Genomic DNA, 27,697 nt, shown 5'->3' on the forward strand with positions numbered 1-27,697 from the left:
ATATCTTGTGGTTCTGAAAATGCTCGCCATTTTCCAAGTCACATGGATCTTACTGTTTATGGTAGAATGTGATTCTAAACAGATGAACGGACATGTTCCGAATCGGCCACATCCCCCGGGGCACCTGGAACCTACTATAAAGTGGTTATGGCAGCCGGTGATGCTGGAAATGCTTCGGAAAGCATAACCTTTGAAAATAATGAAGTTTGATGCCCATATTGATATGGGTCCGGATATGTTCCTAATTGACCACTTCCTCCAGGGCACCTGGAACGTTCTATAGAGTGGTCTGTGCATCTAATGGTTCTGAATACGCTGCAGGAAACATCATTTTTAAGGTTGGTGTCCGCTTGGATATAGCTCCGGATAATATTTACATGATTGGAAATACAAACATGACTGACCATGCTTTCCGGAACCAGTTTTACGGAAATGGTCATATTTCTGAAGATTTCCAACCAATTTTAATGCGTCCGGTGGCATTCAACTTCCTATTAGTTCTAGTTTCTAGGAAAATTGCAAACATCTATCTAACTTTACACCACACAAAAATACAAGCGACAGAAAAAATGACATTTGGACATGACCTCAGAAAATCCGGAACATCTCCGGTGTCCAGTGGCCAATATGCATGGCCAAGGAAGTTCCTAAAACTGGACCAAATTTGCCGTCGACTGCTTCCAGATGCATCCAATTTCATCCATTTTTCATAAAGTTATAAGCATTTGAATTTGGGCAAAATTTTGCCTATCTCAATCATTTTGCCTATCCTTTGTACCGTAATTCGGGGTGTAGTTGATCAGCGGGGAGAAGTTGATCATTCCTGTACCCACATGTATAGAATGTTATAAGAGCCATGACCCGATTTCAATTATCACAATTTCTGAGTTGTGGCATTACCTGATAGCTTCTCTTGATTTTCATAAATTCGGTTTGGCATTCAGGGTAATTATTTCATGGAAAACAGATTTTTTAAGAAATGTTTGATGAACTGTCGAAGGGTTCTTCTCCAAACAATCGACTATTTCCACGACTATAAAAAGCTACAATTTTAATAAACTGTTTCATACATTCCAGATATGTTCTGTGTACCCAGTTTTGAATTTGTATTGAGGATACAAATTCTTTTTTTAGAGAAAAAATTATCTTTTTGCAAGAGGGTTGCTAATTTCAAAGAAAATTGCCTACCTTTAGGCGTTTAATGTGGTGTAATCTGTAATCCACAACTTTCAATTAAAAAAATAACCGATTTATCAAGAAGTTGTAAGATTTTTGAGTCTAGATTCAGATTCAGAGACCCCAAATTTAGTGAATAGCATGTTTCTTTATTTTAGGAAACCTATCGCAGTAATTGATCAACTTCACCCCGGAATCAAAAACACCACTTTTTGATATCTTAAAAATGTTTTCGTTATTATAATAATAATTCGTCAAAATTTTAAACATTCAACCAGTACAGTTTTTAAAATTATTTAGATGATAATACATGCATCCTGCTAGGAATTATAGCACAGAATCGCTCAAAAGTGATCAACTTCCCCCCAGTTTACGGTATGTGTTAACAAACTGTTAAAAATGTTATAATTTGCGATTGTGATGTTTCATTTATCTATTTGACCTTTGTCTCGTGCGTTACTCTGAAAACTTCTTCTTTTTTGGCATTACGTCCTCACTGGGACAGAGCCTGCTTCTGAGCTTAGTGTTCAATGAGCACTTCCACAATTATTAACTGAGAGCTTTCTTTGCCAAAGTTGCCATTTTCGCATTCGTGTATCGTGTGGCAGGTACGATTATACTCTATACCCAGGGAAGTCAAGGAAATTTCCATTACGAAAAAATCCTGGACCGACCGGAAATCGAACCCAGATACCTTCAGCATGGCTGTGCTTTGTAGCTGCGGACTCTAACCACTCGGCTAAGGAAGGCCCCTGTGAATAGTATAATTTGTAAATTTGAATTTCCGACAAATTCTATTTTCTGTTGAATTGAATTCTTGTTTTTAATTATGAATCGTGGTTTTACGGCTAACCAGCCGAGTGGAAGTTTAACAACTACCGAAAAGCTAAACAGTTTAGCTTTTTCGGTAGTTGTTCAACAGAAAATGTTTCATGAAATTCCTTGGAAAACATATAAACTTTCCAATAAGTTTTCTGCTACAATTTCAAAGATAAATCATGAAGCAATTTCTTGTGCTCCATCTTACTGTTTCTTACTGCATACACCTTGTGCTCTGATCAACTTGCATTCTGTAACGTTTTTCGGGTGTTAAGGAATCAGATTTTATTATTTTTTCTCGTTGCCCATTTGAGCACAGGAAAGCGATGAACCGTGCCCGGCTGCTGCTGTTTCTGCCGTGGCTACGCAAGGTCCATGGTGTGAGGTTATAGGAAGACAACCACTACCATGGTCCATGGAAGCAGACCCGAAGAATAAACGAACGAACGAAAAGAACTTCGAAGAATAACTCCAAAACAAAACAGTGCTCTTCTTTCCGGCGGGATGTTCTTGGTCTTCTTGACCGCAGCCAGCCAAGCCAAAGACTTGGCAATTTTTCGCCTCCTTCCCTTACCCAAACCCTTCTGAAACGGGAGAAGCCAGACTTGGACGTGCGAAGGCGAGAAGTTCGAAAACCGGCCAAGGTAGTGTAACACACTTCGATTCGACACTTTGGATTATTTATGCAGATGTTTTCCGAAACCACACACTCTCTCTCGCACACCGAACAGACCGATGAACGTTTAGGCCATTAGGCCATTTCATTGCCGTTTGTTGAGTTCAAGTTGGTTTCAATTTCTAAAGATCTTTGGCAGCCACTCGAAGAAGAACGCGCTTGGTGATAGTGGTGTTGGTGGCGATGATGGTTTGGACGCTTCCAGACGATGCACTATGGTTAGAAGGTGGGCAAAACATCTAAAACCAATGTAGTGTTCTCCGAATGGTATTTTTCTTCGGTTACCTTAACACTTTTAACATGTCTACTTGAAGGTTTCCAATAAAGAGCTTTTGGTTTATGTAGGAATATTATTAGTTGAGTTTTGGAAGCATTAGTTGAAATCTTTCATTCTGGCAAGTATGATGAAAAAATATACAAACTTTTTTACAATATACTACAGATGACTCTCAGGCTTCGTACTTTGGCGGAGAGGCCTATGTCATCCACAAACAAAGATTTTTGACACCCCTAAAGTAGCTCAGGTAAGTCAGATGTTCATACTAGGAGTATTGATAATAAACCTGAAGTTGAAAAATTAAAGTTTTTTAATATACATGTGTTAAATTTAGACAAGTAAAAAAAAGTTTTATGTTTTGGTTTCAATTTATTCTGGATCATCCCACAGTGCCGTTGGTCCACATGAAGACTGAAAAAAAGATCCATCAATAAAGGGGGAACACCATTATCAAGATTCATATTGATACTCATCGGCGAGGGGATTGCAGACAGTATCTCTGGACCTGCGATGGACAGAAAAATGAGATGAATACATTTTTGGACGGACTTTGTTGAGGTTGAGGGAAGGCCGTGGACGCGCGCGGGGTGATAGCCCTATTGAATAATCAAGCAGCAGTCTTTTCACTCCTCCCGAGGTTGTTATTGCAACGAACGGTTAGAAGGAGAAGAATCTCCTTTGTACTTTACTTGACTGGAGGGAAGATGCTGTTGTCGAGTTGGGTACGATGGAAGTGATGGAAAAAAGCTATCAAAATCAATTTTTATGATAATGAGAGTAGGAATGAGCACGGAAAAACGTGGAAAAAAAGTGGAATGAAATTACGTCCCTTTGTAAATGGCACCGTCACGTTTCACGGGGGGTTGATTTCGGAGGGGATCGGGAGGATTAGGATGATCATGACGTTGACTTCGATCAGAACCAGGAATTGTTTCTTTACGGTTGTTTTGCTACGGTCAAAGGGGAACCAAATGGAAAATATACATGTGCATGATTGGTTTTTGTTTGTTGGATTATCTCTGTTGGTTTAGATAGAATAGCATATTCTCCTTTGAAAATTCCTGAAATATTCTAAAGTTCTAGACGGAAAAGCCGGGTACCTATATTCTGCTTCTCTGCTACTTTTACTATAGCTCTATTCGACGTTACTTGAACTGTTTCTCATGTATTGTAAAATTTTCTTTCTGAATTTCTGACATAATTTTTTCCACATTTTTATTTTTGGGGTGACCCATTTCGCATAGAGACGTTTCGCATAAGGGCGTTTGGCATAAAGCAGTTCCATATAAGAACAGGTAGCATTTTAAAGAAGGCATATAATTCTCATTATTCCAAACGTCCATTATGTGAAACGTCCACCAAGAAAATAATGCGAAATGTCCTTATGCGAATCGTCTTTATGCGAATCGTCCCACCCCCTATTTTTTCACTATGTCATGATAATTGTGTTAATGACTACGTTAGCGTGAATAAATGATATATTTTTTTGAAATTTCACACATATTTCAACAATTCAATTATTTAAAAGTGTATAAAATTTCCTTCTCTACGTGTTAGTTATTTGAAAAATAATCAGACAAAATGAAATCAATCACCACAACATCAATTTTAAATACATTCTATTGTATCACTAATTATAAAATTGCATGTGGGTATTTTTGAGACTGTTATAAAGGTTTGCGACTACTTCTATGTACACTTTTTACTCACTCACGTTGGTTCCTTCGCCGTTATTATCAAATAAAAATATGGCATATATACCTACTCTACAACTATATACATACTTTACAACTCTGGGCAGATTTAAACACTTCTCTCGTAATTTCCAGTTACGCCCTTTTGAAGGCGTAACTGTCAAAAAAGTTGGTTTTTAATATATAAGCAAATGTATTTCAATACCGGAAGCCGGTTTGGAATGACATAAAATCATTTAATTTTACAATAACTTACCATAATTAGCTGAATGTGTGCAGGCTCAAATGCTATAAAACAATACGGAGCCGATTCAATTTTGTAATTACTTACAATTATTACTCAATAGTTCGAGGATCACAACACCCGTAGCTTTAAACATATACAATACTGAATAGAATTAAGTGCGCATTGAACGTTTTTTACACAAAACGGTCAAGCTCGGAAGTCTTGATCACGGCTTCTGGCCCGATTGTTACAGTCACCGCAGCCACAAATTTCGCTCAACTTTAGAATCACAATACTCGAAACAAAAACTTCAAAGTTATTGAAAATCTCCTATTTTATGGAAAAACAGCATACATTTACATTGGAGATATTTTGAAAACAATCAGTTTTATTGAAGAATGTTATTCTACGAACTTGTGTGCCTCATCAAATTTTAAGATTTTGCACAAGGGCCTATAGCTCTAAGTATTTCCATGAAAAAAATATTTCGAATTCAAATTTTCATCATTTTTTATCAAAATTGCATCTTTAAACTTAAAAAAATTCTGATGGAAAGCTCTAAATTTGCAAAAAAATATATTAAAATCTCAGATCAATCTGAGCATAAGGAACCAAGATCTAAGCATCCAAACTTGACAATTTTGTCTGAAAAAAGAAGACCAATGTATACATTATTCTGACCAGTACTGTACATATGACTAGCGCGTAGGTTCAGGCTAGTATGATGACATCTAAGCCAAATGAGAGATAAAAGCAATTCGTGATATCCTTGAATTCAGTGTGTTTTTATTCTGCAGAGAAATAACTTTTTATCTGGACTAGTTGGTTGAAAGGCCGATCTAACACACACTGTGTCTCGTATTTTAGTAACACAAATACTGAAAATGTTAAACTAATTTACAGGCTTCGTTCAAGACGTTAAATCCGATAAGAAGAGCCAATGAAGGGCAACAATGTGTCATACAATAAAAGCATCGAACTGAAAACCTTTGATATTCCATATAAGAGGTTGACTGTAAACCATCTTTGAGTTTTGAACAAATACACTAATAAAAATAATAAATCATGCAAAATGGGTCATGAAGGGTTCCAAAAAGTCGTTCGCCGTTTGAAAACTGTGAACCCTTTGTAAATCGGCTCCGTAATGCCTTATAGCGCTTCAGCCTGCGCATAATCAGTTAATTATGGTAAGTCCTTGTTAAACTAAATGATTTTATATATTTGAAATACATTTTTAATTAATTAATACATGAGGCATGTACCGAAAATCCGAATTATTATCCGTGATAATGAGTCACCTCCGTGGACCATTACAATACTATTGAATTATCCGTTGAACACTTTTTAAAGAATTAAAACAGCTAAGTTTTTAAAAAGTTACAGCGCTCAAAGTTCACCAAATGAGGGGCCCAAATGCAATGGCGTGTAAGTTACAATTTAATGGATTAAGAGATAAGTATACTAAAAAAATTCTACTGTTTGCATGCTTCCCAACAGTATTTTTGGTGTTTTTTTTGTCCAACTGGTAAACTTTTATAATTCGTAGAAGATTGGTTTAGTGTTTTGACTCACATACAAATTGTATGGGGGTTTATACTGTAATAGTGGTGGGTTGATCTTCGAATTCTAATTATGCTTTATAATTGTTGAAAAAAAAATACAAAGTCTATTTTCTCAAACTAGGTTTTTATCACTGTATGAATCCGTTCAAATGTTTGCCTATCCCAATTGTTTGGACCACTGGCTGAAAATTTCTCGGTGTTCTCGAACCTTTGATCTTCAATTTATGTGCGTAGCCAGAGAGCGGTATAGCGGATGGAAAAAATGAAATGCTACGGAAATACAGTATTCAGCCAAAAAAATTCTTTAGCAGTCTGAAAAAATCTTACTAGGATTCTTTCAAAAATCGGTTGTGGAACTCTAAAGACGGATTCCATGTCCAATCGGTCAGTCACAGAACTCGACCATCTTCGATTTGAATAAAATTTTGCACATGTTTTGTGTATGGTAGAAAAAGTGTTTTCCATAGAAAAATTGATCATTTTGACTCAAGTGTAACTTTTGAAAATGGTCTATAAATTTTTGCTTGCAACTTATTTGAAAAATTCTAACTCCAAGACTGTTGATTTTAGTGAAAAATGTTCTATGGAGAAGTTGTAGTGAACCGTTTGGACTATAAGAAAAAAATATACACTATACATTTATTTTCATAGAAAAATCAAAAATAAAACTTGAATTATAAATTACACAAAAACCCCATTTTAAATATTTTTTTAATTTTCACCATAGAATCTTGATAGTAAAAACACAGACAAACAGACGTAATACTGACGAAATTTCCATCGACCACTCATTTAACGATCATTTCAAATTCGTTATGTTACAAATCTCACAACCAGAGGTGCGCGCATCGTTTTTCTTTGCGTTTGACGTTTCACACTACCGCCATCTGCCGGTCTTGTTGCACGAAACACCTTTTCGTGCAACATGCTCACCAGATGATGATGGTGTAAACTGGGCGATGGGTTTTGAAGAAATTTGTTCTAAGTGTTACGTCTGTTTGTCTGTGGTAAAAATATGTTTAGGACAGAGTTTCATGATGGAGAAATTTTAAATAAAAAAGTTTTTCTAAGAACAACTTTTGGTCGATTTCCCAAATATTGATATTTTGTCAAAATAAATACGTTCTGATGATGCAGTAAGCATCTTGAAATTATTATAAGCCATAATGACTATATGAATAATTTCTCTAGAAGTAGCCATTTTCGAATTATATCGAGTTTAATGCAAAAACTAGTGTTTAAATATTAAAATAAGCCATTTTCATAAGTTATTCGCGTTTCTCTATTAATAATAATACGCTTTCGAGAGTAATGACCATATTTCTTTCACTCACTTATTTTCCTTGAGGGAGAATCACGAATAACTAATGAAAATGGCCTATTTTAATATTTAAATAATATTTTTTGCATTAACCTCGATATAACTTGAAAATGGCTACTTCTAGAGAAATTATACATGTTATCATTATGGCTTAGAATCATTTCAAGATGCTTACTGTATCATCAGAACGAATTTATTTTGACAAAATATCAAAATTTTGAAAATCGAACAAAAGTTGTTCTTAGAAAAACTTTTTTATTAAAAATTTCTCCATCATGAAACTTTGTCCCAAACATCTGTTTACTATCAAGATTCTATGGTGAAAATTTAAAAAATATTAAAAAAGTGGTTTTTGTGTATTTTAAAATTTAAGTTTTATTTTTGAATTTTTTATGAAAATTAATAAAATATTTTTTCAGTGTATTTTTTTTTCTTACAGTCCAAACGGTTCACTACAACTTCTTCATAGAACATTTTTCTCTAAAATCAACAGTTTCGGAGTTAGAACTTTTCAAATAAGTTGCATTTAAAAATTTATAGGCCATTTTCAAAAGTTACACTTGAGTTAAAATGATCAATTTTTCTATGGAAAACACTTATTCTACCATACCAAAAACATGTGCAAAATGTAATCCAAATCGAAGACTATCGAGCACGATTTTTATTTTTTTTTTCGACTCATTCTGGATGGAATTCATCTAAAGGCTCCTGCATGTAAATGCAGGTAAAGTAAAGTGCAAAGTAAATCAATTTAAAAATTCTTCAAAGCATTCGTTAAGAAATATCCCCAGGGATTCCTATATACATAATCTTCCTGAGAATCCTCAATATCTTGAGTTTCTTCTAAAACTACTCCTGAGATTTTTCTTCAGCCCTTTCATCTATTTGTCCAGCCTTCAGCAATACGCAAGTAACCACTAGCAAAGTTCAATCCAATGGACGCAGTGGCTTAACCTTCCCAACAAATAAAAACCACTTAGCGTGCTAGTTCTCATTCTTGGGCTTATAGGACTATTGTATGGCTAATATAGGGCATGTCATCTGTATAACAGCACTATAAGAATGCTATTTGGTTACTTGGGCACCTTCATTATTTTTTTGTTTTGTTTTTGAAAATGCCTCTAGGACTTTTTCCAGAAGATCATCAATGAATACCTCCGAGGTTTTTTTTTTCTAAATTTTGTAAGAATATTCCTATAAATATTCATCTAGTGCAATTCTTAAGATGTTTCTTCAAAAACACAACCAATTGCTCCATGTATTGTGCCAGGAATATTAAAAAAGGACATACTGGGAAGTTTATGAAGATTTATCCAAGTATTCGTCCAACATAACACCTTTAGAGTTTCTTCTACGTATTCTTCGAAAATGTTCTTCATGTACCCCATCTCGAACTCCTCCACGAATAATACCCGAAATTGCACTAAAAAAAAGAATAATATTTTTATTGATCATAAAACCATCCAGATTTCTTTTCTTAAAATATACATAGCAATCACCCAAAATATGTCTTCAGAAATATATCCTCATGATTCTAGAGGCGGCTTTTAACCTAACTTTTTATATGTTATACGATACTATAAATTGTTATTATTACACTGAGGCGAATGAACTGGCTAATCAAGTTTAAAGCCTCATAAATAAATACAAAAAAATATGTTATTTAGGCTAATTTACAACCTAATGCAAAAAACTAAGGTTGTGAAAATACTTGAACTGCTATACGTATAAAAAGTAAGGTAAGAGGTTAGGGAATCGCCACTGCATGATTCTCTTCATGTATTACCATAAAACTTGAGGAAATTCTTCGAGGACCTACAGAAACTAAAAACATGTTCCAGCATTCCTAAAGGCAGGAATTCTCCAAGAAAATCCTTCAGAGATATTTCCAACGGCAATGTCATACCGATTTGGGCATCAAGGCGCTAATTTTATGTTGCCAAATCTGGGATGTGGTCAAATTCTGGAATTTCAAATTACTCATATTTTTACCATTGTACTCTTTAAAAGTTTCATAGCAACTACTACGAATGGCGTAGAAAATATCTGGGAGCTTATTTCGATTCAGATTTTAACCCAAGAGCAGAGACATCATATACTGAGTAGCACCATCTGAAAAGCACGCTAGCTGTGCACAGTACAAGCGTGGTGTTATTTGCGGTGACCATTTGCGATTGTTCTAGAATGCAAACGTGCAGCTCTTTGAAACCAGCTGGTTATGAATATGGGTTCGGCGTAGGATCTTGACATTTTTCAAAGCTTCTGTAGACACTAGCAGGGCAAATCTAATGACGTTTTATATAACATAAGTCGTAAAATCACTAAGAGTGCTTTAAAAAACTATTCCTGTACCAAGTTGAAATTTTGGAATACATTTTACAAACTTTCCGTTGCAGATTGAACTTCTGGATGTATCCCTAAATGTTTATAGACATCTAATTGCAAACTCAAGAAACAAATTTTAACAGATTTTTGGAGGAATGCCAAAAAAAAGATTAATGCACTAATTGTCGGTATAGTTTTTTCAATAATTCATAGATATATCCTAGGATAGTTTCCAGGAATAATGCCCAAAGGAAAATCTAAGTGCTCGATAAATTATGGAAAAAGTTCTTTAATAAAATCTTAGATTGATTCCCGAACAATCCATAGATGAATTCTGAATAGTTATTTTTATTTTTTGCTGAAACCCAAATCAATACTCATGACAATCTGCAATTACTTTCTGTTATGCAGTGATATTAATTAATATTTCGTTAAACTTGAACGAAATAACTGACTTTTAATTTTTGATGATTAAATGATATGAAAATGAATTTTTGGATTCTTTAATAAGGCATATCATTCTGTTTATAATGTCCAATATACGAAATGTCCTAACTATCAGATGGTAAACAACACCTTCGTAATTCAAATTTCGATTCGATTATGATCTATTTCTCGCAGCATCCAATTTCTCCTACGCATCCGCTGTCGCCTAGTTTTTCCCAATCACCCTAGCACGAAGCATCAGTTTCGATCTCCTCTAGCCGCTCTATTCTATCTCCATCCATCTTAGACCGGCGACTGTTTTTGTACTACAAAACCGCGCATCCACGCAATGCTCGCTCAAGAGTGCAGCCAGAATCGGATGGACGGAGGAGGGTGAGGAGTACGCTTCCCATTCAATGTTTATATTTTATCACCCACTGCAACCGCTCCTCGCCGTGTTTGTACCATTGTACCGAGGGGAGGGGGGCCAGGGCAGCGGGTTGAACGTGTTGGCGTGAGGCTAGAGCAAAACAGCGCAAAGTCGCGCTCCCCATCTCAACAAACCAACGTCCGTCCGTTTTATTATTTATAAGATTTCCTTGTAGAGACAGTGAGAGCAGCGCAATATTCGTGGGCATTTGGAATAAAGCAAAACCAAAGCCCCATTCCCAGTGTGTTATGTTTATACGGAGAATCGGGAAATGAGCAGCGTGAGCCGCTCCGCGTCCCTCCTTTTGAGTTGCTTCCCTCCATGCTCGTGCAATCGAACAAGAGAGAGAGATAATTCGGATCGGTTTTGAGGTAACCTTACAATAGAAATGGGAGAGAGTGGAAAAGTGTCCCCCCATTGAAGGCCCCTTCGAGAGTGCGCATAAAAAAGGAAAACAGAGAAAATTAAGAACGAACGTGCTCACCACGCGAGAGTCTCGGCCGATGCGGAGGTGGTTCTCCGCTTTGAAGAGAGCTTCGCAGCCGAATACAGGTAGCGAGTGAGCACGAAGCGGAGCCGGAGAGCGGATTCGGTGGACCAGAGTCGCACAGTACTGGCTGGACCGTGGAAGCGTTGTGTTGTGTTTTGCTCGTTACTCCGCGTTCGTTTGGTCGTTCGATTTTTTCTTGGGGGGATTTAACTTCCCAAATCGGAAGAAAATCACAGCTTCGGGGGTGGTGATCGATCCCATCGGTGATTTCAGCGTCGGGAAGATTCAGTTAGATATTGGTGAATGGGAATCGAGACCGTATGCTGCGACACAAGGATTACGTCACGGTTCGTTACATTCGGTAGAACACTTTTTCCAGCTCGGTCTGGGAAAATCTCTCGGGAAAACAGTCAGCGCTGGGTACGGTGCAGAAGTGAACATCCCGGAAAACGGAAATGAGCATACGAGGCAGGGAAATTTATGTGGAAATTAGATTATCGTCGAAGAAGCATAGTGTAGTGAGTGTTTAACAAATGTGGGAGATTTTGGCCTGCGGAAACAACGAAGAATACTTCGAGTGTTCGTTTCAGTGAATATCGGTCCCGGTTGAGTGTGACGTATGGAAACTCGCGCAATCAGTGCTGAGAACAGAAGCGAAGAAACTTGTTATACGTCTTTCCTCGTGCAGTTTGATTGGTATTTGTATACAAATCTCGGATTCTCCAGACGCGCGCGAGAAATGTTTTGACGCAAACTCGGAAGAAGTCCATACGAGACTGAATCAAGCAAAAATCTGTTATAAATAAAATTGTAATTTATAACGGAGCGGATTTTTCCTTCGGAGTTTATCTCGAGGTCTGCAATCGATCATTTTTTTCCGACGGGCCCGAGCAGGGAGTGGAAAAGGCCCAAACGTTGACTGGGGAGCGTGCGATAATTGACGATTTGACAGTTCGCAGCTTCAAGGTAACACAATCCTTCGTTCGGACGTCCGGGAGGAATCGCCCGAGGGGACTATTATTTATTGAACTGTGGTGCTCCAAAGAAAGACGGAGACGAAGACGACAAGGACAAAAGGAAAATCTGCCAAAAACAAAAGATCCATCGTTCTGGACTGGACGACAGTGCGAAGCATAGGAGGAAGCATAAAGAGATCGGACGAAGGAGATCTTCGGTTTACCTCTCTGCTGAAGACCCCGGGAGGTGTGTGTATGCAACCGGCACCGGAGCAGCGGAGAACAATTCCTACCTTCGCAAGACTCGGGTCGAGACTTGGCTGCTGCTGCTGCTCTGCTCTCGTCGTCGTCTTCGTGAGTGTCTAGAAGAGGAGCCTGCTGCCAAAGGAGGAGTACGAGGAACGGCAGACGCCCGAGGAAGATCCAGACATGGCGCCGAAATACAGAAAAAAGAAGGCAAATGGTAAATAATAAATTAGAAAAATATATATTTTTCTCCTGATTTTTTTTCGGTCTCTCGGTTGCTCCGTTTCCAGAGCCGAGGCCAGGTTGAGCCTCTGAGCCTAAATCGAGCTGCGCCGAGTAAGGTGCTACCCCAGAATGAGGCTTCGGGTTTATTTGGGTCGCGTAAGGCGATTTCGTATGTTTTTTTTCGGGGCAAGTGGTTCCCAAAGTTGTAGGGCCTGAAGGGGATTTATTGCAGTTACAGGTACCTAGAGACACTTTCTCAAAATAATCCATTTAAAGGCACTTAACTCTCGTTCTTGTTCATACGGAAAGGAATGAAGTTGTAACAGTTATATTAACCTTCTGATGGTTGAAGAATTGCATGGAAATCGCTTTTTAACAGGTTTGATTTTATTCAGGTTTTAAAGATTAGTCTTTATCTGTAGGTTAGTCTTAAAACCAAAGTGACACTAGATTTTTTTAATTTCTTCATCTGACCAATTCATTGAAACCCCTTTCATCGTGATAACATATCTACTTCAAGGTTTCAAATAAAGAGCTTTTCGTTTATGTGGAAATATTATTAGTTGAGTTTTGGAAGCATTAGGAGAAATCTTCCATTTTTGCAAGTAAGAAAAAAAATATCCAAACTCTTTTGCAATCTACTACAGATGACACGCAGGGTTCGTCCTTTGGCATCCACAAACAAAGATTTTTGGCATCCCTGAGATCACTCAGGCTAGTCAGATGTGAAAATATTGTATAAAATTGGTCCCAAAATGCTGCCTTGAAAAACACCAGCTCGTACAGGAAGCCTTTCAGACCTGGAGTTCTGATAATTAACCTGAAGTGTACGATTTGACAGATAACTTTGAATTATTCTAACAATGTATGTTGGAAAATTTAAGTTTTTTTAATTTTACGATCAAACCTTCATGCCAAATACTGTCGAATGCTTTACGATATCTAGAAGAGCAAGATCAGTAGAATAGCCTTCAGATTTGTTGGAACGGATCAAATTTGTTACAAATAAAAATTGATGAGTGGTCGAATATCCATGGCGGAATCCGAACTGTTCATTGGCAAAAAATTGATTTTTCGTTAATGTGGACCACCATTCTGATCAAAATAACCTTTTCGAAAAGTTTACTGATGGAGGAACGCAAACTGATTGAACGATAGCTAGAAGCTTCTGCAGGATTTTTGTCTGGTCTTAAAATTTATACAACCTTAGCATTTTTCCATTTGTCAGGAAAATATGCTAACTGAAAACATTTGTTGAATATATCAACTAAAAACGATAAGCTACTTTCTGGAAGTTTCTTGATGAGGATGTAGAAAATTTCATCATCGCCAGGAGCTTTCATAGTTTTGAATTTTTTAATAATAGTTCTCAATTCTTACAAATCAGTCTCCCAGGAATTTTCGAAAATGTTCTCTTGATTGAGAATATTTTCGAAGTCCTGAGTAACTTGATTTTCAATGGGACTAGTAATCCTAAAATAAAATTGTGCGCGCTTTCTAACTGCATAGCAAGTCTTTGAACTTTTTCGCAATTGGTTAGTAATAATTTGTTTTCCTCTTTCAATGCCGGTATTGACTTCTGAGGTTTTTTTAAAATTTTAGGTAATTTCCAAAAGGGCTTAGAGCCAGGGCCCAAATTGAGAAATTTTATTTTCAAAATTTTTGTTTCTTAATTGTGAAAAACGTTTTTTGATTTCTTTCTGCAAATCCTGCCATATAATTTTCATAGCAGGATCGCGAGTGCGTTGAAATTGCCTTCTCCTCACGTTTTTAAGACGGATCAAGAGTTTAAGATCATCGTCTATAATCACGGAATCAAATTTTACTTCACATTTTGGAATTGAAATTCTCCTGGCTTTAACAATGGAATTTGTTAAAGATTCAAGAGCATTGTCAATATCAAGTTTTGTTTGTAAAGAAATGTTAACATCAAGATTAGAGTCAATATACGTTTCATATATATTCCAGTCGGCTCGAAAATAATTGAAAGTGGAGCTGATAGGATTGAAAATGGCTTCATGGGATATTTGAAATGTAACAGGGACATGATCAGACTCAAAATCAACATGAGTAACTAATTGGCTAACTAAGTAACTAATTGGCTAGAGTCGGTTAAGACCAAATCAATCGTAGATGGATTTCTAGAAGAGGTAAAACTTGTAGGACTATCAGGGTATTGAATTGAGAAATATCCTGAAGAGCACTCATCAAATAAAATTCTGCCGTTGGAATTATTTTGAAAATTATTCCATGACCGATGTTTGGCATTAAAGTCACCAATGACAAAAAAATTTGACTTATTGCGAGTCAATTTTCGCAAGTCAGTTTGGAGCAAATTAACTTGCTGTCCAGAGCATTGAAAAGGCGAATAGGCAGCTATGAAAGTATATTTACCAACTTGTGCTTCAACAGAGACACCCAAATGTTTCGAAAAATTTGATTCCAAATGACGAAAAACGTTGTTGATTTTATACGCCTCAGAAACAAGAAATGTTGGTTCCAAACGACGAAAAAAGTTGTTGTTTCTTACGCCCCACAAACAGTTTGAGAACCCCTGCCGCACACGATATTATTATTACGATTTATAGTAGTGGGATGTGTTTTTCATCTTTCCACGTTATTTTTTCGCTCTCGGGTCGAGGCCATGGCTCTATCTTTGATTGTACGGCTAGCTGAAGATGCTGCTGCTGCTCGGGGTTGTCAGGTTGAAATTTAATAATACGGAGCACCCAGATATTGATTAAATCCGGGCTTCGCCGGTCGGGAACGCCTTCACTTAAGAGGTGTTAAATCGGGCTACGATTCCGTTGGAATAACCCGAGCTTAGTTGCTCGTTTGATCGCGTAAGCCAATTTCCACCGATTTCTGTCGCAAAGAATGCTTTCTTCGAACCATCCAAAATTCACCATCGAAACGGTTTCAAGTTTTCCAAAGAACCATAAATCAACAGCCGAGATCTCTGCTCGATCTCCAGCTGCAATCGTTCTTGATTGTGTTCAAATACAGAAAATGAAGCAGTCGTCGATAATTGCGACTTGAATGGTGAACGGTGAAGCTTCCCCCAGGTGAGGCTCGAAAGTAGAGAAGAGCAGAGCAGAGCAGAGCCGAGAGCGCGAGTTCGTTAAACCCATTCTTCATGGGCGCTTATCAGTAGGAGCGCCCGTAACAACATTCGGCCGTTTGACAGGAGACGTGTGCGATAAGATTTCCCCCAATAACATTACACAGTTTCTCCTGGGTTGCGTCTGACGTTCCACCACCACCACCGGTTGATGTCTCGCTTTTTTGAATCGGAGGTTTCGTAGAATCGTTGTTGGGTCAGGGAGTCAGTTGATGTAATTTTTCGGGACGTTTAAACTTCAAAACGGATTTCGATTTGGACTTAAAGGAAATGGCAAAAAAATGACCTAAATTTGCAACAAAAAATAGATTTATTGTGAGTCAATTTCCGCAAATCAGTTTGAACCAAATGAACTTACTGTCATGTGCATTGAAAAGACAAATATGAAGTTATGAAAGTATATTTCCCAAGCTATGTCAACAGAAAAGCCAAAAGTTTCAAAAATTTTGGTTTCAGATGACGAAATATGTTGGTTTTAAATGTCGAAAATGTTTAGTGACGAAATTTTTTTTGTTTTATTCGCCTATGATCATTTTGATAAACGTAAAAGTTTGCATCTCTTTTTAGTTAAAATGCATGCTTCAGTAACAAAGTTATCAACTGTTGAAAAATTACATAACGATAACGAGCAATCTAAGTTTATTGTCAGCTTTGTGTTCAATGAGCACTTCCACAGTTATTAACTGAGAGCTTTCTTTGCCTAAGTTGCCATTTTTGCATTCGTACATCGTGTGGCAGGTACGACGATAGTTTATGCCCAGGGAAGTCAAGGAAGTTTCCATTACGAAAAGATTCTGAACCGACCGGGAATCGAACCCAGAAACCTCTAGCATGGATTTGCTTTGTAGCCGCGAACTAAATCCGGCAAATTCGAACGATCACGATTTGCTTCTTCAATTAAATCAAAGAGCTTGGACTAGATCCTGCTTCGATTTTTGCTCGCCCAATGCATCGAACTGATTGCTCATTTCGCTGTTTTTAACTAAAGTCCCCTCGTTTCCAAAAGTATGAAGACTCCAATACTAGAGATTCACCTGTCCTTTTAAGGCAGCATCCGTTCTCTTCCTGGGGTAGCTCCATCTTTCGTAATCAAAAACCACAAGTGTTGTGGCGACGAAACTGGTTTCGACTGACTGTTGTGCGTCCATATTTTTAATGAATTCGTCTTCACTTTCCGATTGGAAATTATCTCTCTACACGTACCTCTACGTAGAAAAGTCCGAGCTCAGAGAAGAAGCATGTCGACATTTCCGCTTCCCCGTTCACCCTTTTCCACGATCGTCAAATTTAAACGAATCGAAAAAGGTGTCGCACTGTATCCGAAACGCATCCAATTCGAATGCATATTCGGTTTTCGATTGGTACTCGATGCACCGAAGAAAGAAATTAATTTGGACAATTCCGTGTGGACGGAGCAGCGGTGGGGAAACCTCCGAATTCGACGACGGAGCTAGAATAATAATCACTTTCCTTATCGCTTCTTCGGCCGCAGCAAAGGTATGTCTTGTCTTGATTGTCCGGTTCGAGTTAATTTTCGAGGGAACTTTTCCCTCAATTCGGTTTGGCTGAGGGACGACAACGGGTACCAAAGGGAAATTCCATTTTAATTAATTGAAGAGTACGTTCACGTGCACTTTCAGTTGATCACGTTTTACTTTTATGCTCAGAATGTTTCGGGGAAGGAACTTCAGGTTTGACGGGAAGCCGGTTCAAATGGCAGGTTTTAACGAGTTCAGACGTTTTTTTAATAGGAAGAAATCTAAATGGTGCCTAGAATTCCTCAAAATCCGCTTTGAATTTTTCCTTGCCTCCAAAATATAATGCATAACCAATGGAAAGATCTCACCGTAGATGGATTAATTCAAATTTCTGAAGTGGTAATCCAGCTTTACGAATTCTGACAGTCGTCGGTACCGCGTAGAGCTGGACGAATACCGAACTGCACCGACTGGATGCGGTTTAATCCGTATCTAATCTGCTGAAAAATCTTTCTCGTTCTCCGCATTTCGTTTCTTTCTATTATACCGAGCTGAGAGGGCATTTAATTTGATACACTACCACCGCCGGTCCACCCGATTCGGTTCCCAGTGCATGTGATCGCGGCCTTTGCGACTGATTCTGCTTTGTGCATAGGCGAAGCAAGAGGGGGTTCACGGTGGCTTATCGATTGATTTTCTCAAGAACTCCTGTAAGAAGTCTTCTACAAAATCTCCTATGAATTTCTTTGAGAATGTTTGTGAAATGGCTTAAAAAAATCACAAAGAACTTTACTTAGGACTCTTCTAAACTTGTGTGTAGGAATAATTGAAAAAATATACTTCAAAAGTACATAAAAAATACTTCATGAATCTATTCAATCCTTTTTTCAAAGATAGCTGAGAAACATTTTATGAAGTTTTCCAGGATTATTCCAAGCATTCGTCTAGATTCGTCCTCCATGTTTTTTTTATTTAGACATTCGCTCTGAAGTTGGTTCAGCAATTACAACGAATATCTTTTAATACCCAATCAATAGATTCTACCATATTCAGGTTTCCCATTACACCGAATGCCCTTGATCCGAATATCGTCACCCCGAATGACATTACCCAGAATTCTACTATCACGGAGCAATGTCATTCGATGTAATGGTGTATGCGGGGTAACATCATTCGGGATTATGATACATTCGGGTTGATGACATTCGGGGTAATGATGTTTAAGGGGATGGAGTAGAATCGGCCTCGATTCTACCCCATTACCTCGATTCCCATTACCCCGAATACCGTCCACCAGAATGTACCATAATTTACGAACGACCCATAACCCCGAATGACATTACTCCGAATTCCATTATCGTAGAGCAATGTGATTCGAAATAATTGTACATTCGGATTTATAATATTTGGGGTTATGGTGCATTCCGGGTGATGGCAAAAAATCTCCATCAAATATGAGTTGACCCATCGTTTTCTATGGCTAAGGCACCTTATAAGGTGCATGTCTGTGTGAAATTGAAAAAAATCCGTAGGGCCCGTTTTAAAGTTACGTCCTTTTGAAATTATAAGTCCGTGTTTTCAAAGGAAATCAGTGATTTTAAACGGTTTTTCGTTTACCCTGATTATAACAAAACATATACCATCAAAACATAATTGAAAGTTGGTTTTTCTAGTGACCTGTAACTTCTAGATTTTTTTAATCACAAGATCGACGAGAAGGCTTCCAGAGCTTCTCAGGAGAAGCCTTCCAGAGCTTTTCAGGAGAAGCCTTCCAGAGCTTCTAGGAGAAACCCCCAGAGCTATCAGGAAAAGCCTTCTAGAACTTCTCAGAGAAGTTATTCAGAACTTCTTGGAGAAACCTTCCAAAGCTTCTAGGAGAAGCCTTCCAAAGCTTCTAGGAGAAGCCTTCCAGAGCTACTCGGAGAAGACTTCCAGAGCTTCTCGAAGAAGCCTTCCAGATCTTCTCGATGAAGAATTCCAAAGCTTCTCGTAGAAACCTTCCAGAGCTTCTCTTCTCGAAGAGGTCTTTCAGAGCTTCTGGGAGAAGCCTTCCAGAGCTTCTAGGAAAAGCCTACCAGAGCTTCTAGGAAAAGCCTTCCGGAACTTCTAGGAGAAGCCTTCCAGAGCGATTCTACCCCATTACCCCGAATGCCATTTCCCCGATTGCCATCGCCCCGAATTCCATTACCCCGAATGTACCATTACCCCGAATTCCATCACCCCGAATGCAATTTCCCCGAATTTACAATTATCATGACATGATGATATTGATGACATTTCCCCGCGATATTGGAATTTGGAGTAATGTCATTCGGGGTGATGGGACGTTCGGGGTTTTGGAATTCGGGGTAATGGCGTTCAGGTTAATGGCATTCGGGGTAATGGGATTCGGGGTAATGGGGTAGAATCTCCAGAGCTTCTCAGGAGAAACTTTCCAGAGCTTTTTACGAGAGGCCTTCCAGAGCTTCTCGGGAAAAGCTTTCCAGAACTTCTAGGAGAAGCCTTCCGGAACTTCTAGGAGAAGTCTTCCAGAGTTTCTCATGAGAAGCCTTCCAGAGCTTCTCAGGAGAAGTCTTCCAGAGCTTCTCAGGAGAAGCCTTCCAGATCTTCTCAGGAGAATCCTTTTAGAGCTTCTCAGGAGCCACCTTCCAGAGCTTCTTAGGTGAAATCTTTCAAAGCCTCTTGGGAAAAGCGTTCCAGAGCTTCTAGGACAAGCCTTACGGTTCTAGCAAAAGGAAAACTTCTAGGAAAAGCATGCCAGAGCTTCTATAAGGCTTCTAGGAAAAAAAACTTCCAGAGTTTCTCAGTAGAAACCTTCCAGAGCTCTTTAGGAGAATCCTTCCAAAGCTTCTCAGAAGAAGCCTTCTAGAGCTTCTCAGGAGAAACCTTCCAGAACTTCTCGGGAAAATTCTCCAGAGCTTCTCAGGAGAAACCTTCCAGAGCTTCTCAGGAAAATTCTCCAGAGCTTCTCAGGAGAAGCCTTCAAGAGTATCTCTGGAGAAGCCTTCCAGTGCTTCTGCGAGAAGATTTCCAGAGCTTTTCATTGGAACCTTCCAGAGCTTCTCAGGAGAATTCTGCAGATCTTCTTAGGAGAAGCTTTTCAGAGCTTCTCAAGTTTAGAGTTTAAAGACATTACGGAGCCAATTTTTTAATATTATGAATCGTGAAATGATGTTTACAGAAGAGCACTTCTATTTATCATTTTTTAAACTTCACAGTTGCTACGAAAACATTTACAAAAACTTAAGCTCACGATTGTTTGCTGCTGTCTGTGCTTCTTTGCTGCATTTTATTTTTCCGATATCGAGTCTAACTCTGTTGTATAGTACAATCATATTCATTGTAATTCCAGTGAGAGCCATGTGTGAACGAAAATTGAATGCTAACACATTAAAAAGCATACAGTTCAAGATAAAACAGCTTGTGGGTGAGATTTTTTTTATTTTGCCTTTAGCGGTTTAGTATGTGGCTGTAGTTTATTATCTTGATAGGTATAGTTACTGATTGAAATGAAGGCGAAGAAACAAATATTAATTTTAAGTAGGATTCAAACAATTTTATGGTGGATCAGCATAATAACCAACTATGCCAACAGGACAATTTACGATTTTCTGAAAACCAAGCTGAAAGTTGTACAGAATTCATGAACAACTTTGTTTTCATTATAATTTGGTTGTTGAATTCTGACCATGCCACTTTCCTGCTATGATCTATGCTCAACTTGGAACATCTTATGCGAATCAAACTAATAAGCCATGAACAATCAATAATATTCAATGACTCCTACTTTTCATAAGCATCTTTCAAGTATTGCTAAATTCTCTTTGTTCACACGCCTTACACTGAAATTACATTGATTAAGATTTATGTAAAGTGCAACAGAGTTAGACTCGATCAAAAAGCAGCATAAAAAAACTAAAGTTTATAAAGAAGTTTTCAGGCAAAGTTGAATAAAAAGATGGTAAATGTATGTGCTCAGGTTTACCTAGTTATATAGACAATCTTCCATGTTTCATAAGAATATAAAATTGGCTCCGTAATGTTTAAAAGCACTTGAGCCTATGAACAATTACTTGTCTATGAAAAACTAATGCGACCTACATCACCAGTCAATATCAACGGCATTTGAACGTTATTGACGATATTGAAGAGCCTTTTTCACTGCTAGGTGGATTGATCATAAAACTTTTTTCGTCAAAAGTTGCGCTTTAATATACCAAGAAACTTCTCGCAACAAACTATATCGCTAAAATCAACGGTTTGGGCGCTATTCAAAAAGCGCATGAAATCGAGAAAATAAAACACAGTGCATTGGTGGTAAACCCGTGTTCTTTGTTTAGTACATGTCGTTCTTCTCCATTACTATTGAGAGATATTGAAGTAGTTGCTTTCTAAACAACTATCATTCTCTATTATTTTGCAAAGGGCCTATTTACAGATACACATTTTGAGAAAAATAGTATCCCTGAAATATTTCTTAGAGAGATTCCAAGTACGCTTCCCGAAGAAATTTGAAGGAAATGCGTTTTAGCAGCTAAACAAATTCCGAAAGAGTCATTACTTGGATGCTTCGACGAAAACTTCCTTGGAAAATCCCAAAAGAAATCCTTTAAGTAGCCATGATGATAATAAACCTGCTAACTGTTCAGTGGAATACCTATAGACGATTTCTTTATTAGGAGAGTCTCCAGTTTCTGGAGGAATATCTAATAGAATTTCTTGAAAATCTCTCCGTGAGAGTATTAAAATTAAATCTAGAGCTATTCTGGACGGATTTTCTGGAGGAATCATTCAAAGAACTTCTTGCAGTATGGTCTCAGAAATTATGAAATTGAATTGACTCCTCCTAGAGCTTCTTAAGTTCTTTTTCGAGTCTAATCAAATTGACACTAATCAAATCTTCAGACTTTTTTCACTCCTTCCAAAAACATTAACTGAATCCTTGACCAAGTTCAAATATCAAACTACATTTTGGACTCCTCTTTGCCCACTGTAATAGAAGAAGAATGGTTTAAATCCTACATAGGATCTAAGAAACGTTTAACGTCTTCAAGATCGTTCGTTGCCCCTGATAAAAATCCTGAATATGTCCATGAAATGCGCTGATGGTGCGACTGTCAACTGTGGTTTAATTCAACAGGAAATTCTTTCCGCCGTTCCTCAGATTCGTGCGGGTCTCCCCTCTCACGCGAGTAGGGCCGTCCGTTTGTGTCAATGCTGGAAGACGTGTTGAATAAACGATTTTTTAATTTTAATTAATTAACTGTTTTTTTTTTTCGGTGAAGTTCATTCCGAATAAAGAACCGAATTCTCCCGAGCTGCCTCCGATTCCAGGGAAAACGAACGATATGCTTTGTTGCTCTCAGAGCTGTTCTTGGTAAGAATGGGTATGCATCGTTGTTTGGTGAGAATTCTAAACGTTTTTCGTTTGCATTGCAGTCAGAAATTTGTTTGTGCTATTTCAATTTCTCTGTGGGACAATCATCTTCACAAAGAAGATCCTTAGAAACATGTGACAAAGGAAGACAGAATGTGCAAATTTGACACACTTTTTCTGCCAGTGTCTCTCGTTCTTGACGATCGAAATTATTTTGTCGATTGCTGCTCTCCAGCACTGCACATGTTGCACCGAAAATTCTCGCATTTTTCTAAGTGAACAGAATGTAAACCGGCACACAACAGAGTGCAACAAATGAATGCATTCACAGTTTCGTTTGATCACTTTTTTTTTGGAAACCGACTCTTTTCGGTCGAAACTTGCTTTGAAGGCACACAAATCTATACGAACAAAGCAAAGCTGTGAATAACGAGAGAAAAAAAAATCCAACGTCAGTAGGAACATGAATGCACTGTGCCCAAAGGTATATGCTGCTAGTCCTTTTTCAGAAAACGAAACGAAAATGCCTCTCGCCTCGTCTTCCACACCCTCGACTTCTCAGCATGGAGTTGGATCCTTTGAGTTTGCCCATCCCAAAAGGCGGACGACGGCCACACTACAATGTACGCCATAAATTAGGCATTGAGAATGCACCACAGCAAACTGACTTGCTAGCTGCCGGCTTCACAGTTGTCTAGAATTGGAAAATCTTAGTCCAGAATTGTCTCTTTATCAGTAACTTTTTGAAATGTTTCATGCAGTACTACGACATATATTATAGAGCACTAAAAGGGTTAATTTGAATGTCAAATCATTTAGAAAGGGGCTGTCCATTAATTATGTAAGGGTTTATGGGGGAGGGGGGTTTTGAGATTTCTTAAGCGCCATACAATTTATTTTTAATTTTCATACAAAAAATCTTACCATGGGGGGAGAGGGGGTTGAAAAACCCCGAACATTGTCTTACGTAATTAGTGGATCGCCCCAAAGACGACCTTAAATAAGCGAACACTACAAAAGTTCTCTCTAATTTTTACAATGTTCTGGGACTTTTGAAATGTTCCACAATAGAAGAAATGCTGCAATTGCGTTTAAGGCTGTAAGTATTGAGATTGGAACATTACAACAACATTAAGACAACGTTCTCAATAAAGCATGGTTGGAGCATAAATTTAAGAGATTGATTTGTGCCATGGACCTTAGGACCTGTGATCGAATCCCTTTCCATCCATGTTTTTACCAGCTTTTTCCAAACTGGGACCTCTGTGCACCTGTAAGCCAGCCGAGAACCAACACGAAACCCCGTTTCCTGGTCCCGGGTGTTAAATTGCATGAGGGCTTTGATTACCCTGACACAAACCGAAAACGGAGACGGAACAAAGATCAGCTCTGTTCTCTTCGTAGCTCGACATAGTCAGCAGCAGAATCCAGATCTGAAACGAAATCTGAACCAAGAGCTGGAAGCCACGACGATGGTTTCTAGGATACCACCATTGGTCGTCGTCGTCGTTGTTGTCCACCAAGGACAGAGTTCCCGAAAGATTTATGCTTGCGGTACGATCCGAAGTCAAATCCAGTGCGACGAGGGAAAATCGTAAAATTTAATGTTTCTCCTTCTCGCTTCTGCTCTTCGTATAGGAGTTTCTGGTTCTGTGTTTGGTTTGGTTTCTTCCTATTCTTCATCTTCCGATATTCTTGCACGATCGTTTTCGGCTTCAGTCTAGGAAACGTATAGTATAGTTATTGTTTGCCTTTCTACTTGGGTTCGCGGCCAGGGAGAATGTCATCTTTGGCTGGATAAATTTGAATTTCAAATCAGTTACATGACATTTGTTTGAGGCATTTAGGCGTTCGGATGGGATGAATCGTGCGGGAAGAACGAGGGACAATTCTAATGGTCTTATGGTAAACACTCGAAAAGTTCTCCCGGAATGGACGAGAACTGTGATCGAGCTAGTGAGATAGTAGAACATACGATGAATTATCATTGGAATTCCAGAAGTGTGAAGATTTGAATACGCTTGGGAAATATCTATGAACAGCGAACAACCGAATAAGTTCAGTAAACAACTTTTTTTGAGAATCTTTGCACTCTTTTTAAATGTTTGCATGAAACGGTACGCTTTGAAGATCATTAACCCCTTTTTTCTATCTCAGAGGGCGAAATGAAGTTCAAAGTGTCGATCACCATGTTCATTGTGTATAGACTGAAATGATCCTTTGGTTTTGTTTCTTATAGATATAATTGGGAAAGTGACTCCCAGATCCCAATAACCCAATATCCTTTCCATGACAGCTGTGGAGATGCAGAGGTATATTTGGTCTTTAGTAACAATGGTTGCCTAACTAACATTCCTTCCCTTCTAACTTCAAGTTGGTAGTCTACAGTCAAGGGGCCTGATATGAAAAGAGACTTTAAAGTCTTCGCGGGCCGCACAAAAAGTTGTTATTCTACAAAATTGTTTGTCTTTCCAAGTCCTTGTGTGTTTGATGAAACAAAAGCCTTCAAAAATTCCTGAAGGATATACTAGAAGCGACTCAGTGATTGAATTGAACGATGATTTTTCATTCAAAGTATTTTTTGTTTCTAATGGTTTTTTGAAGACTTCATTGTTATTAAATCAAAAGTTTAAAATTTCTAAGTCTATAAGGCAAATATTATAGATTACGTAGAAGAGCCTTTTGCTAACAGTAGCTCAAAAAACTTTTTTCATCAAAGCTCAAATAACGCTCATGTTTTCGAACACCACGAAAATTGCATCATCGACGAAGTCGCAACTAAATGCGTCCCGACATCGCCGTTTTGTCCCCATCAACCTAATTCATCCGTTCCGGAAGAAAAACAATAACAACCGTTAAAAGATCCCAACACTTTGTTATTCCGACGGCGACGACGACGGCTGCTGCGTTGCGAAAGAGGCGGGCCGCGGATTTTCGCCGAAAAGCCGCATACTTTCCCGTCCGAATCCCGTTCCCTGACGCAACAAGAAAACAAACCTCGCGCACGTTTGAGCTATTGGCCGTCCGTCCGTCCGTCACTACACATCTTTGCATACCGGCGATTGAATCGCCGTAGTCTACATTCTCGTAAGAAAGGCAAGACACGAACTGTGAAAATAAAACAAAATATACAACAAAATCTAGTCTACCACTTCCTAAACTCATTAGTTGCATTCCCTGCTTTTCGTCTGGTGCACAGCTTCCTCGTGTCTCGCGCTCTTAAGATCATCGAATGTGCGCACAGATACAGTGAGGTTCCGTTTTTGGCATCATATTGCCAAAAAAACAGAGGGTTCTCAAAATAAATTTTACCAAGATTTCTAAAAAATATTTCGAGAAAATACAAACATAATTGTCAAACCATTTGAATTGGAATGAAAAAAAATTTTTTTTGGAAAAATTGATTGAAAAACTTTTGGAGGAAACGCAAAAGGAATTTTCAGCATAATGCATTAGAAAATTGATGAAACATATTTCGAAAATTCCGCTAAAAACATAAATATTATTTTTGAAGGAGTTTCTACTTCTTTCCTGTGATAATAGCTAAAGGAATCCTGGAATATTTTTGAACCAGTTCTCAAAAGAATCTTTGCACGTGTTCCAAGAAATATTTAGTTAAACATTCTCGATCCTGGAATATCATGTGGAAGAATATTCTGAATCTTTGAATATCCGGGCAAATTCTTCAGCAACCTCTTGAACTGACATGACGTAAAGATTGTGCCATTTTTTTGTACGTCAATTCTTCTAATGACTCCTTGAAGAGCAGTTATACAGCACGTTCGAATGCATCTCAAACTTGCCGTATTTTCATATCTAGTTGAATTTTCATCAATATTCATGATGGTGTGGCTAGAGAAATGCTTTACAAAACTTATTGTAACTCTGGGATACTTAGAGCCTTATAAGAAAAAACTTGTCTGGAAGCCCCTCATGAATCAGATATCAGTGGGATTCCGTTTTTGGCATGCTTCATTTTTGGCACCCCCCGATTTTGGCAACAAAATGGATTCGTTTTCGGCAACATATTTGAGTACAATGGAAAAATGTAAACTTTTGTAAATATCATTGGGTGTTTTGTTTTAGTCATGTAAATAGCAGGTCAGCTTTATACCGACCGCATTCCATAGCTACACAATCATCCATATTTTCCAAAACTACACTAACTTTTGGGGGTAATAGTGTGTAACATTTTCACTTCGGAATCAGTATCTCAACTTGATTCCCTACTTTTTTTCTCAGGCATTAATAATAGCCCACTTGAGTCTCCCGGTCTGCCACTGAATAAAAAACCCTTGTTCTGCAAATTTGGAACCGTTCGTTTCTACAACGCACAATATCTACAACAATTATATGACTCACACAGAGTTTAAAACAGAAACTACGCTTTGTTCCCAATAAAATCGTTTAAGCGGGCAATGATTACGATTGAGAGTGTTTTAAATGTTTGTCTGTTGTATGAGTGTGAATGTTGATCTATCTGCGTTAATTATTAAAAAAAAAAACTACGTTCCCCCTTTAGTAGAGATTCTATGTGACGTTCGAGTTTTAAAAGACGATTCAATATTTTCCACCACACTGCTCACACTAGAAGTAAGTGTCAAATCAAGATTTTTAATCAAGTACACAGGTCAAATAAAAAATCAAAATGTTCCTTACGAGATCCTTGGGATCCTAAGCTTGAATAAATAGTTTCCTAACGAGATCCTGGAAAGTACTTGCATGATCCTAGGCATTTCTTGTGGGCTTCGGAGTATGTTTAGCAAATTCTTGAGGATACTGAGTGCAATCTCGCGATTCTTAGTAGACTAGACTGGCCCTTAAACAAAAAAGTTGTAAAATTCAACGGGGCACCCCCTAGATATGTGCCTT

General features: G+C 38.1%; 1 protein-coding gene across 3 annotated transcripts in view; it reads left to right on the plus strand.

The window, feature by feature from the left end:
* LOC5575840 (bone morphogenetic protein receptor type-1B) overlaps window positions 1-27,697 on the plus strand; it is a 582,449-nt gene that overhangs the window by 495,064 nt on the left and 59,688 nt on the right. Inside the window, exon 1 of one of the 3 annotated variants that reach the window (XM_021847249.1) lies at window positions 11,527-12,841. The exons of the other annotated variants lie outside the window; for them this stretch is intronic. Within the exon in view, the coding sequence (XP_021702941.1) occupies window positions 12,808-12,841 (34 nt within the window). The 5' untranslated portion in view covers window positions 11,527-12,807. Of the gene's footprint in view, window positions 1-11,526; window positions 12,842-27,697 lie in introns of those variants that run through there. 3 annotated transcript variants of the gene reach the window in all.

The sequence above is a fragment of the Aedes aegypti genome, chromosome 2 (assembly GCF_002204515.2).
Source record: "Aedes aegypti strain LVP_AGWG chromosome 2, AaegL5.0 Primary Assembly, whole genome shotgun sequence".
NCBI classification, from domain to species: Eukaryota; Metazoa; Arthropoda; class Insecta; order Diptera; family Culicidae; genus Aedes; species Aedes aegypti.